The 12,864-nt window shown below is 43.1% G+C and overlaps 1 protein-coding gene across 1 annotated transcript in view; it reads right to left on the reverse strand.

Moving 5' to 3' along the window:
• The window catches only part of YY1 (YY1 transcription factor), a 139,295-nt gene that overhangs the window by 43,320 nt on the left and 83,111 nt on the right, over positions 1-12,864 (reverse strand). Inside the window, exon 3 of the mRNA XM_085626365.1 lies at positions 6,222-6,282. Within this exon, the coding sequence (XP_085482491.1) occupies positions 6,222-6,282 (61 nt within the window). The remainder of the gene's footprint in view (positions 1-6,221; positions 6,283-12,864) is intronic.

Consider the following 12,864-nt stretch of genomic DNA (forward strand, 5'->3'; position numbering starts at 1 on the left):
TTGTTTTTCACCAGCAGGGAAAGATGGAGCGTAGTAATAACAGTGAAGAGGCCCATGTGTGTAGTATCTAAATAAGATAAACCGAACAGATAAAGGTAGCCGGGGAGGCGTGTGTAGATCTGCAGCTCTACATGCCAAGAACAGATGCATACTGGTAAGTAGCATATTCCGTTCGAGGCATATGAGCTGCAGATTACACACTTGTGCATCGAATATATAGCAGTACCGATCCTTAGCGGCGGCCACCCGTATCTGTTGCAGTGGTTTGAAATAATGTTTTGAGTACAGCCTGGCCCACACTAGCCTGTTGCTTAGTTTGCACATCTACACAATAGTGTTTAGTGAAAGTGTGCGGTGTTGACCATGTAGCTGCTTTGCAGATATCATCTAATGGGATGTTTCCTAGAAAAGCCATTGAAGCCCCTATTTTGCGTGTAGAATGGGCTTTAGGGGAGAGTGAGAGAGTGAGAGAGTGAGAGAGTGTGAGTGAGTGAGTGAGTGAGTGAGTGAGTGAGTGTGTGTGTGTGTGTGTGTGTGTGTGTGTGTGCGTGCGTGTGTGTGTGTGTGTGTACACTCACGACCCTCTGTGCCGGAGTAATGTCCTCCACATCTGAATCGTCGGCTTCGGAGGCGCTGACGAGTCCCTCATCGGTGTGGTGTTCTTCTGGAGCGTCGACGCCTTCCCCGAAGATGTCGCCCGGAATCGCCGTCGACGAGTGTGCCATGGTCCTTCTGGCCCTTCGGTTTCGAATCGTTTTCTTGGACCGGAAGGACTTACACGCCGGACAATCTCGAGCCTCGTGTTCAGGGGAGAGGCAGAGATTACATACTTCGTGGAGATCGGTGTGGGGGAATCTGGACCTACATCGAGGGCACTTCTTGAAGGGAGTCCTTTCCATTAGCCAGGACCGGAGCTTGGGTAGGTCCGAAGGCCGTCTTCGACGACCGGAATCGAAGGTTCTTGCCGATGAGAGCCGCGTCGAGTGGGTAGTTCGCGATCGAAAACAATACCGCGAATTGGGGTGAGGACTGCGCGTCGATCGTCGAACTTGAAGCTGTTCGGAACCAGAGTGCGAGGATCACATCCGAGCCCGATGGCGGAAAAAAACAATCTGAGGATGGAGCCGAAGCCCATGCGCAATACGATCCAAAGGAGGAGTCAACAACCTCGTGACTTCCACAGACTTTCCAAGAGGAAAAACAACTGCAAACATCCAGGCCCAACACCAGATGGCGATCTATGCACAAGTGTGTAAGCTGCAGTTCATATGCCTCGAACACATATTTTCTTCTCCAGTACTGGTTCTTTCATAGATTCACATGTTTGAATTAGAATAGTTAGCAGTGGATAGTACAGCAAAATTATACCAATAAATGCATATACATAGATAATCAAACATATTGTAAGGGGGGTAGCGAAAAACAGGCTCATTTTATTGGAATAATTGACGAAGAACTGCCTGTTCTGCGGCTGCAATCAAATTTTCTGCTGCATCCAGGCAATATGGTGGAGTTAAAGTGTGCCTGCTAGATCAGGTCGCTGCTCTGCAAATCGGCTGTATGGGCAGACCAGCAAAGTGAGCTGTTGATGTAGAGACCGCTCTGGTAGAGTGGGCTTTAGCTGTAGTAAATAATGGTTTCCCTGCTTGTTGAAAGCAGAACTGTATGGCTGAAGTGATCCACCTCGCTATAGTCTGCTTTGAAACTGGAAATCCTTTCCCGAGATTGCCATAAGCGACAAAGAGCTGGTTTGCTCTGCAGATGCTGACAGACTTAGGAATATAGAATTTTAGACATCTTTGACATCCAGTGAATGTAAGGACTTTTCCGCCGGTGTTTGAGGATTCGGAAGAGATGTAATTAGAATGACCGGTTTGTTTAAATGAAAGTCACAGGGAACCTTGGGAATAAACCTTGGTTTAGTTCGGAGAATTACGCAGTCATTTTTAAATTGAAGGAAAGGCTGTTTAATAGTGAACGCTTGGAGTCCAATGTAAGCACTAGAAGAACTGTCTCCCAGGAGATGTATTTCAGCTCTGCCCTGTGAATGGGCTCATATGGATCTCTCATTAACTGTGATAACACAATGTTGCGATGCCACGGTGGAGGCGGTAGCCTCACAGGAGGAAACATCCAAAACAATACTTTAAGAAATAGTTTTATGATTCTTGAGGAGCAGAGAGACGGTGACTGGTCTGTCTAAATCTGGATATTGCAGCAAGATGTACTTTGAATGACGAGTGAGAAAGGCCAGATTTTGCCAGGTGAAGGTACAGAAGCATCTGCTCTTGAGAAGAATGGACAGGATGTATCTCCAAGTCAGAACACCAGATACAAAATAGTGTTCCCTTGAGTTGGTAGATCTTTGCTGTGGACTGTGCTCTAGCATTGGCAAGAACCTCCTGGCAATCATATGAGATGGCTAGATCGGCAAACTCATGGTACTCAGGAGCAAGGCCAACAATCGAAGAGATGTCAGGTTGGGATGACGGACCTGACCCTGGTTCATTGTTAAAAAAATTGGTATTGGTCACAAACAGAATGGGTTTCAGCTCTGAGAGGATGAGGAGTTCTGTAAACCAAATGTGACGGGGCCACCTGGATACTATGGGAAGGATCCGACAGGGCTCTGAGTACCCTCGGAATTAAAGGAATCGGAGAAAAGGCGTGGGCATAACTCTTTGACCATTTGATCAAAGCTGATTTCCCCCACTCGGGGCCGCCAGCTGGCAAAGTACTGGCATTTTCGGTTCTTGTTGGTTGCAAAGAGATCTAAACTTTGCTTGCCCCAGAGCTGAAAGATGTCCTCTAGAGTTGACGGACGTAGCTCCCACTTACGGCATGTTGAGCTGGTTCTGCTTAAAGAGTCTGCGAGCACATTGGCTATACCTGGGACATGTTCTGCTGTAGTAGTTATATTGTGTTGAATTACCCAGGTCCTTATTTGCTGAGCTTGAAAGGACAGTGCGGTTAATCTTGTCCCGCTTTGTTAGTTCAAGTAGTGCATGCTCGTAGTATTGTCGGTCCGAATCAGAACTCCTCCAATCTCGGATAGGAAGGATTTTAGAGATTCCCTTGAGCTCTAAAAGATTGATATGAAGGGTGTTGGCGGGTGTTCCATTTGCCACTGACCTTCAAGCCTTGAAGATGGGCTCCCCACCCTTCGAGGGAGGCATCTGTTGTAATTACATTGTGGGGTGTAGGTCCGGAAGGAGCGGCCGGTGGAGGAGTTTGGGATGTGTGTCCATCAACACAAAGCTTGTATCATCTTGGGTGCGATCTGAATTACATTGTTGAAAGAGCAGGTGTCCTGCATTCACTGGCTATCCAATTCCTCATGTAGTGACCTCATGCGTAATCGTCAGTTTGGTATGAGGGGGATGCAAGAGGAGAGTATTCCCAGCAGAGATTTGTACAGCCGCACAGAAACTGTATTGTTTAGATATGAGACGATGTGTTAGGTTGTGAATCATTTCCTGTCCTTCCTATGAGGCGAAGGCTTTTGCCTGCAGCATGTCGTTAGTTGCTCCCAGAAACATAATGGTAGTTGTGGGTGTCAGATGTGATTTTAGATGGTTGAGCGACAGCCCAAGGGTATGGAATAGCGATAGACATAGACTTGTATGTCTGTTTGCTTCTGCTGGTGAGCTTGCCTTTATTAGCCAACCGTCCAAAAATGGAAATGTCTGGACTCCTGCTAGCCTTACATGTGCAGCAACTGAGGCTAATACTGTTGTGAATACTCAAGGCGCTGATTGTAGGCCGAAGGGCAAGACCCTGAATTGATAATGTGCACCAGCCACCCTGATGCGCAAACATTAGCTGTGTTTGAGGTGCATGAGAATATGAAAATAGGCGTCTTGAAGATCCAAGGCTGTCATAGGATCTCCTGATTTCAATAGATGCAGCACATCCTGAAGAGACACCATACGAAATGATTGTTTCTTTAGGAACTTGTTGAGCTGACGAAGGTCTAAAATGAGCTGCCATTCCCCCGATTTTACCCGTATAAGAAAGAACCTCGAATAGAAGCCCATGCCCATTTGAGCTCTTGGCACTACCTCGATTACCCCTTTGCGGATCATGGTGGTTATCTGAGAAAATACCTCCTTTAAGTGGGAAAGAGGCAGTTCGAGGTGGCAAGTTTGGTGGAGTCTGTTGAAAATCCAAGGTGTGTCCTCTGGAAACAATGTTGATGACCCACTGGTCTGATGTTATTTTTTGACCATTGGGGAAGGAAAAAGAAAATGTTTCCCCCGAATCCTGGATATAGAGGTAGGAGTGGTGGCTGGCACTAGAGATACATCACTATTTCTTCGAGGAATCTCTTCCCCTGTAAGAAACTCTTTCTATACAGGGATGTCTGTAGGAAGCGGAAGGTGGCTGCTTGTAGGGTGCTGATCCTGCTGGGCATCGTTGTATCAATTGTTACTGATAGGGCTGGAATTGCTTATACTGTAGCCTCCGCAAAAAGAAGATGTTCCTCGCCTTCTTGCTCCATGAAAGAGTGGTTTCTTCAATTTGAGGGTGCCTTGGACACTGACCGTATCGGTAGCCTTCTTAATCGCCTGCAGTGCTCCATGTATGTGTTGACCAAATAAGGATTCCCCATTGTAGGGCATAGCAACAATCTTTGTTTGCACTTCCTGGTGGAATGAGGTAGCTCTTTAACCATCCCTGGCGTCTCAGAACCGCAGCCTCTGCTAGTTAGCGGAAATCTGTAGAGGAAAAATCTATTGCGCAGTCTATTATTTCAGCAGATATTCTTTCCCCCTCCTGTAGAATTTTCTCGGCTTCCAATTTATAATCCTCTGGCAAGAGATCAATAAATGGTAAAATATCCGATGACATTTGGCGATCGTACATGCATAGGATTGCCAGAATGTTTGCTGCCCAGACTGTGGTCGCCGCCACGGTAGAGAATTTCTTCTGTCTCTATCTGGGTGAGCAGATAAGGGAGATGAGGTATTCCTGGCACGACCTGAGCTGTCTGGGGGATCACTGAATACGGCTTTGGTTACGATGAAACAGGCTAGAGCATTGTCGGGCGCCTTGTATTTCTTCTCCAGTTTAGGAAGCTGGAGTACTCATTACTTTCAAGCCCTACTCCCATACAAAGTCCACTACTGGAATTGCGCAGACCTGCTTTTTACTCTTAAAATCATATCAAAAGCAATCAGATTTCTTAGTAACCACAGGGAGCTGAAATGTCCTTGCAGCTCTTTCCATGAGTGTAGGAAACCTCCCTATGTCTCAGGCGGGGAGTCAACTGGAGGAAGAGTTGTAGGAGATGGTTTCTGAATCTGGTATTCATCCTACTCCAGCTCTCCTTCTCTTTCATCTTCCATAGACTGGTGATCTTCTACTAGAGGTTGCAGAGTTGTTGCAGGTAAGGGTGGCAACGGTGATGCAGGTGGTGCAAGAATTGGATAGGGACGTCTAGGAGAAGCTAGAAAGGAGGTTTGCAGGTTTACAAAGCTGCTGATTCCCTGGCTACATTTAGCTCTATCAGTGTTAGGTTTTCCATTCAAAAGGGAAAACCTAAAAAACAAATAGATCATTTAAAATGTCAAAGTGCTAATTACTATTTGCTTTAAAGAAAAAAGGAAAATATTTACTTAAAGTTAATGTAGTAGAGAGGCACATATTCTACAGACAAAAATAAAAACATTTTCAGAAGAGATTTTTATTTCACTAAGGGCTCTGAGATCCTGCACATGTACAGGACAATTCCATGTTTACAGTTAGCAATGAAGATCCCATGAACAAGAAATGAAAGAACTTCAAGATCCTAGATTTTTCTGCAAAAGAAAAACTTTAACATGGATATTTAACATATTTTATCATACCTTAAGAAGACATTCTGGTCAGTTAAAATATACATCTGTCAAGCACAAAAACACCCAGAAGACAGAGTACCCATGACTGCACACAGAAAACGGTTCGGTTTTCTTTATCGTTGTTTCAATCTATTTTTTCATTTTGTAAATGAAAGTACATGCATATCAGACATTTAGGGAAAACAGTAGGAACAGAACTATGCAAGTAAAAACCTTCTCAATCCCGTAACTGCCTGCAATGTAACGTAGCTCAAAACACCAAATTTACTAGCCATCTCCACACACATGCCTTTGCCCTACATGTGTGCTTCGGGCACATGTGTTCAGTGTACCTTATGTTGGACCAGAGTACATCTTTTAAGTCACAATATGAACACTTACTTTGTGAGGGCATGCTATCGTTCGTGGAGCATCATCTTCTTTAACTTTCCGTGGCTTCATTCTTAAAAAACACAAAGATATTAAATAATGATTACTTTTCTCCAGCATTAATAAAAATGGTTCACTCCATGCCAATAGTTTTTTTTTTTTTAAGTGCTATTACTCTCTGCTCTGCAACTTCAAAACACCTAACAAGAAATCTTTAGCTGTGCTGCAGACTTCAAAATAGAAACAGGCATTGGTAAAGCCAACAGGTCTTGTCTTTGGGATCTACTGGTGAGTTTTGGCGATGCTGTACAGCCTCGACAAAGACGCTGTGCAGCAAGGCCAAAGGGGGGAAAATGGGTGCAATGATCCAGAGGCTGCGTCATTTTAAATGTGCATGCATTTGTGTTTATGCATGTGCACACTTACAAACTATTTTCTTTTTTTAAGGCAAAGTGCCACAAACATCAATTTACTGGCAGCTCCTTAATAAATAAATTTTAAAAAAAAGAACTGCAGAATGGGGCAACAGGGAGTGGGCAGGGGATGGGAAAAGTAGAACACAAGAGAACACAGGAACATGGGAGGAGCACATGTGAGAAAGCAACACAGTGCATAGGTGAAGGGGGATTTAGGCTGGAAGAGAAATCCACGAGAGAGAAAGAGCACTGACAGCCTGAAACATGTGGGAGACAGCAACATGGAGTGGGAGCAGATATTTGGCTGGGGACAAAATACACAAGGGAAACCGCCGTACTAGTGGTGAAAGATTTGCTCAGACAGACAATAGATTCGAGGGGCTCGACGATATTTATCCTCCTAGATCTCTCTGCAGATTTTGATACCATTTCTCATACAAAGCTGGCGGAGAGACTATCCGCCAGTGGTATCAAAGGGACAGACCTGAAGTGGTTACAACATTTTCTGTCTGATAGAACTCAAACAGTCATCTTGGGCCCCTACTCCTCGGCCAAAATGCCTCCGGAGAGGGGTGTTCCGCAGGGCTCTTGTTTGAGCCTTACCCCTTTTCACATTTACACGGCCCCTTTGGCGAGGATAGATGAACAGCTGGGCTTCGAGATCATCTCATACGTTGTTGACACGCAGCTTATGTTTACTATTGGAGAAAACCCAGAGAAAGAGAAAATCCGTTTTGCCATTGGCATGAAGGAGATTTAGGACTGGATGACGGGAAATTGCAACTGAATCCAGGAAAAACAGATATCATATTGTTGGGAAAAGCAACCGATATCTGGTCAGATGATTGGTTGCCCGTCCAATTGGGCCCTGCTCCCATTCCCAAACTTTCAGTAAAAAACTTGGGTATAAAAGTAGACCGGACGCTGTCCATGAAGGACAATAATGCGGCCACGACCAGTTCATGCTACTATAGCTTCCGACTTCTGTGGAAAATACTCCCATATATGCCTACCTGTCATCGTAGGACATTAGCAGGCTATGGTAACTAGCCGCTTGGATTACGGCAACGCGTTGCTGGTAGAAGTAGGGGAGACTCACCTGGCCAAACTGCAAGTGGTTCAGAATACAGCAGCGAGAATGATTCTCAATCGACCGGCAGGCTCCCCTTCGTTTCCACTGCTCAGAGACCTACACTGGCTATCTGTGAAAAAGAGATCCTTCTTCAAGATATGTTGCCTCACTTATAACGCTTTGAACAACAGAGGTCCTCTTTACCTACAAAGAAAACTTCTCAAATACTGTCCCTCTAGGAGTCTCAGATCTAGTTTGCTGGGACTCCTTCAGGTTCCTCGTTTTCGTCTTACTCGGACTGGCGGCAGAGCCTTTTCATATCTTGCTCCAAAATATTGGAACCAGCTCCCCCAGGCTTTGCGATCAATCCCCAACTATGGCCTTTTTAGAAAACAGCTGAAAGCCTTTTTGTTCTGAATCTTCACTCCAGTTCCTCCAATTCTCCCCGTGCAGGATTCTAATCTTCTAGTCAGCGCAGAGATGCCCCAGGGTGAGTTGAGCGCTATATAAACTAATTAACATAACATAACAGAGAGCTAGAAAACACATGCCCTCTGATGGAGCGCTTAAGTAAAAAGAATAAAGGTGTTCCCTAAAAGCGAGGAGTGGTAAGATATAAGTAAGTTAAGCCAAAGAATGGTAAAAAGGTTATGCTCCAGAGGAGGTACAAACAAAAGGTGGAAAAAGAAAGCCATCAAATAAGAAGCACACAATTGAGTGACAAGCAATTCATGGGCTTTAAGCCCACTGCAGCTTCTTGGTAAGCCCGCAAAAGATTTTTTCCAATCGGACAACCTGTGCTATCTGAAAGGCAAGACCAAAATAGAGCCATCACAACCAACTAGGGAACTGAAACATATTTATCATGCAGTAGAGTCATAATCAGATAATAATCTACAAATACATATGATCACAAACTCCCTCAAGATGAAAAAGCACTAACGAGCTAGGAGAAAAGTAAAAGCTTTTGTGGATGAAGTTAGACAGAAGACAAGAAATTGTATGAGGAATGATGCCCTAACCTTAACTATATATCAGAAAAGCTTCCGATGATGGACCGATTAAGCATTTTGAAGACAATAAATTACCTCCCTGTAAACAACTGCTTCTACTTACAGGGCATAAAAGGAAGAACACAAGATAGATAAAGCTCAACGTAGAAAAGCTGTTGAGTAATAAACCTCTATCAGCACTCAGAGCAGTGACAGAAAACAGTGTGTTAAGCAGAAAAAGCAACTAAGGCTAAGTAAGTCGTAGAATCTGCAGGGAGCAACATCCTAAAATAAGTAAATCTCTTAACAGACTCTAAGAGGAGATTTTAACGGAGATGGGTTTGAGGAACATACCTAAAAGAGAAGCAGAGAAAGTGGCTACCACATAAACTGCTGAAATAATGAACTACCAAGAAAGCCTAATTTAGAATACAATGTAAATCATACTGTTTGGTTAAGGAATGAACTGGAGCTCCAGTCTCTCCCTGATAGATGACTGATATCACCACTTCTCTTAGTGGGGTAAAAGTTAGCACTTGTCCTCTTGTAGTGAGTTTGATTGCTTTCTGGGAATTATTTATTTGAAAAATTGTAACAGAGCCTAAAGCAGAGGACAATTCACAAGGAGATGGTTGGGTCAAAACTTTCCCTTGAAAAGAAAAATAAACAAAAAACTGGTTAATTCAACAGATATTCCAACAGATATGTTCGGGGTCTGTCTAGAGACAGTTAATTTAGGATCCAGCCAGTGCAATGATTCATCCTGTTTGATAGGAAACGTAGTAGCATAAGAAGGTTCCTTATGAAATCTGGACACCACATTTCCCATGAAAGTGGGTCCAATGTACAGAACATGCACACAGAAATGAGCAAAGGTCTGGGCACAAGAAAAGTCTAATTCACTAACTCCTGTGCCTGAAATAGGACCACTATAAATAGTCTCCAATGTCAGCAGCTTATAAAGGCAAGAATGGGCAGGTTTAATGGTGCTATCTGAGAAAAGAAAAATAGAAGTTCTAATCTAGGTGTAAAAGTACTCTGGAGGACTTTCCAAAAAAACAGAAACAGAGGGAAAGAACAACTGCTTGTTACTGATCTAATCTGTATAGTTTACAAAGAGTTAAATGTGCTACTGAAAGTCCACCACTATTGCACAGTAGTTATTTTAATATTTACTGATATGCTGAGGACTCCCAACCTGGTGGTGAATGATTTAAGCATGTAAATCAATCAATAGACGAGTGCTGGAGAATGATGGCAACAATACTGGACCACTGCATGTAAATATATCAAAGCGGCAGCTCCGTAAATATATCACAAAGAAGGAATTTTCTAGAATAGTGACAACGGCTCGTTAACCTCTAGCTGAATAAACCCTAGATTTAACCAGGAACTCCCACTATCTGTGACACAGGGCAGCATTCACCTAGCTAGGTACTGCATGGATAGTACCAATGTATGAAGTGACCTCACCACTGTGAATGATGAAGTAGGGAGGAAGATGATCAGCATAAATTAGTTACTTGACATTTCAGAGCAAGCCCTTTAAATGTCACCTCCGTAAAGTTAAATAGGAAGAGTTTTTCTTTACTGGAATAGCCAATTTTGGTAAAAATATAAAAAGTGTTTCAGTGGAGAAAATGAAAAGAATGCATTATACTAAACTAAAGTGAACATTGTCCAAAAAGAGGCCACTGCTTACGTAAGGGCTCTCAGAAGCAACTAGCAGTTTGCTTCGCGGCCCATATTCTTTTTTTCATGCTGACTGGATCCTAGACCATTTCAGGGAGATTTTCTCTTGGTTTATTGAAACTTTTTTCCTTAAAGCTGCAAATTTTTCAATATTAAAATTTGCCATCTTTAAAGACCCTTCAGCAATTCCATTTTCCCACAGTTGTGTAGTTTTGTTTCTCTCGCATTGCCTTCATTTTTGTGAAGTACACTTTCTGGTGGGGTAAGAGGGCTGCCACAGATCCTTAATCTGTGTAGTAAATCGCTCACCTACAGTCAGTCAAATATTGTGGGTTCTGTAAAAAAAACAAAAAACGTAAAGGAAGCGATCTTTCAAGAAGGTAACATTTGTCAAAGAGAAAAGCATAAAGGAGAACAATGACAAGCACAGAGTTAAACCAATGATAACGGTTAGGGGAGACAACGAATATGGGACAGTCACACCTGGGATAGTGACACACACCAAAACAACAAAGACACTATATTGAACAATTATGAAATGGGAAGTTGCAGACAGGAAGCAAATCAAGGAATGCACAAAACATAGCACACCAACTTTGGGAGGCAGTTTTAGGTCTTACCTAAGCAGCTCTTGCGCTGCCCCTGTGAGACATGCTGTATTCAGGATATGGTCTTTAAAAGATCCGCCCATTTTCAAAGATTTTCCCTGTTACATGTGTTGTTACTCAGAGCCTGTGAGCACTATTTCTTTCCAGTGCTCGTGGTTTCTAGAGCTCTATTGTAAACAAGGCTGCAAATCTTGCCACATTTGCTGTGCATTGAAACACCACGGTCGGTTTTGGTTGCAGCTGCCTTCTCCTCCTGCTCCTCCCTCCTGCTTTTGAAATGCACAGCCCAGGCGTCATGGTCCCTGCCTCCTATTTCTCCGTCTAAAGAGACATCGTGATAAGGCATTATAACCGCACATCTATTTAATTTTAAGGATTTTATTGTCATGACTGAGACTAGCTCCATTTCAATCTCCATATTTCTTTAATTAATCAGTCCTGAGCAAGGTTAATTACGAAAAGGGAGAATAGGCCTTTTCAGTTTCTATACTTTCACTGATTTCAAATATGCAAACAAAGCAGTTTTATTATATATATCTATATATATATATATATACATATACACACACACTTTACGTCGGCACAAACGAGTGTGCAGCGTCTACCACAGTAGAGTCTCCCAGATGCAGAAAGCTTTGTTTGCAGAATAAAAACATTTTACACACTGATGGAGAAATGTCCCTTTTCATAAGTAATGCATTTATTAATTAAAGTCGTTTATATTTGATTATGGAGCACGAAAACCATTTTAATGTAAAGCCGTTTCTTAAAGTCCTTCAAAATTGCTTTTAAAATAAAATATGATACCTGACATTTTCAATTACTGGTAAAGCAGCAGTGAAAAACGCAAGTTGCACGTCACCGTTAAGTTAATCGTCCAGCCTGTCTAACTGCATCTCACACTCCATGTTCTCCTATGTCCGAGAAAGTGTTTCCGGGTTCAAGACATTGGTATTCACAGCTGTAGTGCCCAGGAAGGACAACAAAGGTCAGACGCCCCAGCAGAGGAAAGTTAAACAACAACCATCTTCAAACCCCACGTCAGTTTATGTATAAACAAGCATTTGCAATGCAATAGGTCTTGCATTTATGAGAGTGAGCTACTGGCATTGTAAATAACAATGCCTTTTATTAATGATTTTTGAAAACCTGCAAGCGGTGCGTAAACACGCACTTTGTACTTCTAGTCCTTGCTTACGAGAAGCAAGGCTGGCAGTAAAAGAGGCGCAGTTACTGCCAGTCTTGCTTCTCGTAAGCATCGACTACAAGTACAAAGGACTCATTTTTGTGGGTTAAACGTAAGGACTAGTTTGTTGAAAAAGCGTAAGCGTGCCTTGGTTGACCTCTGTGCAGATTGACTGGAAGGTGCTTTGACCAACCAAGGTATAGAAATATTTGGCGTTTTTCCTGTCTTCGGAAGGCAGCTACTGGAGCAAGGCACTTTGTGAAAATGCGGGGGGCTGACTTCGGACCGAATGGGAGAACTTTGAACTTTGAACTAATAACGGATGCCGGCTTCTGTGAACCTTAAAATGTTTTGCTGGCATGGAGGGGCATTAAAATAGGCATCTTGGTGTATGTTGTCATATAATCTTCCTGGTTCAGAAGCTCTAGAATATCTTGAACTGTGACCTTGCGAACTGTCCGTTTGCTGAGACATTTGTTCTATTTTCTTAAATCCAGGATAGGTCACAATTCCCCGGACTTCTTCCTGACCAGAAAGAAAAGGGAGTAGAAACCTTTTCCATTTTGGTTTCTAAGGACTCATTCTATGGCCCCTTTGCTGAACATAGTCTGGACTTCTAACCTGAGAAGATACCGATGTTTTGGCAGGGTCTTCTAGGTTGAGCCGGAGGCCGTTTTTTTAATGAATTC

The sequence above is a fragment of the Triturus cristatus genome, chromosome 9 (assembly GCF_964204655.1).
Source record: "Triturus cristatus chromosome 9, aTriCri1.1, whole genome shotgun sequence".
NCBI lineage: Eukaryota > Metazoa > Chordata > Amphibia > Caudata > Salamandridae > Triturus > Triturus cristatus.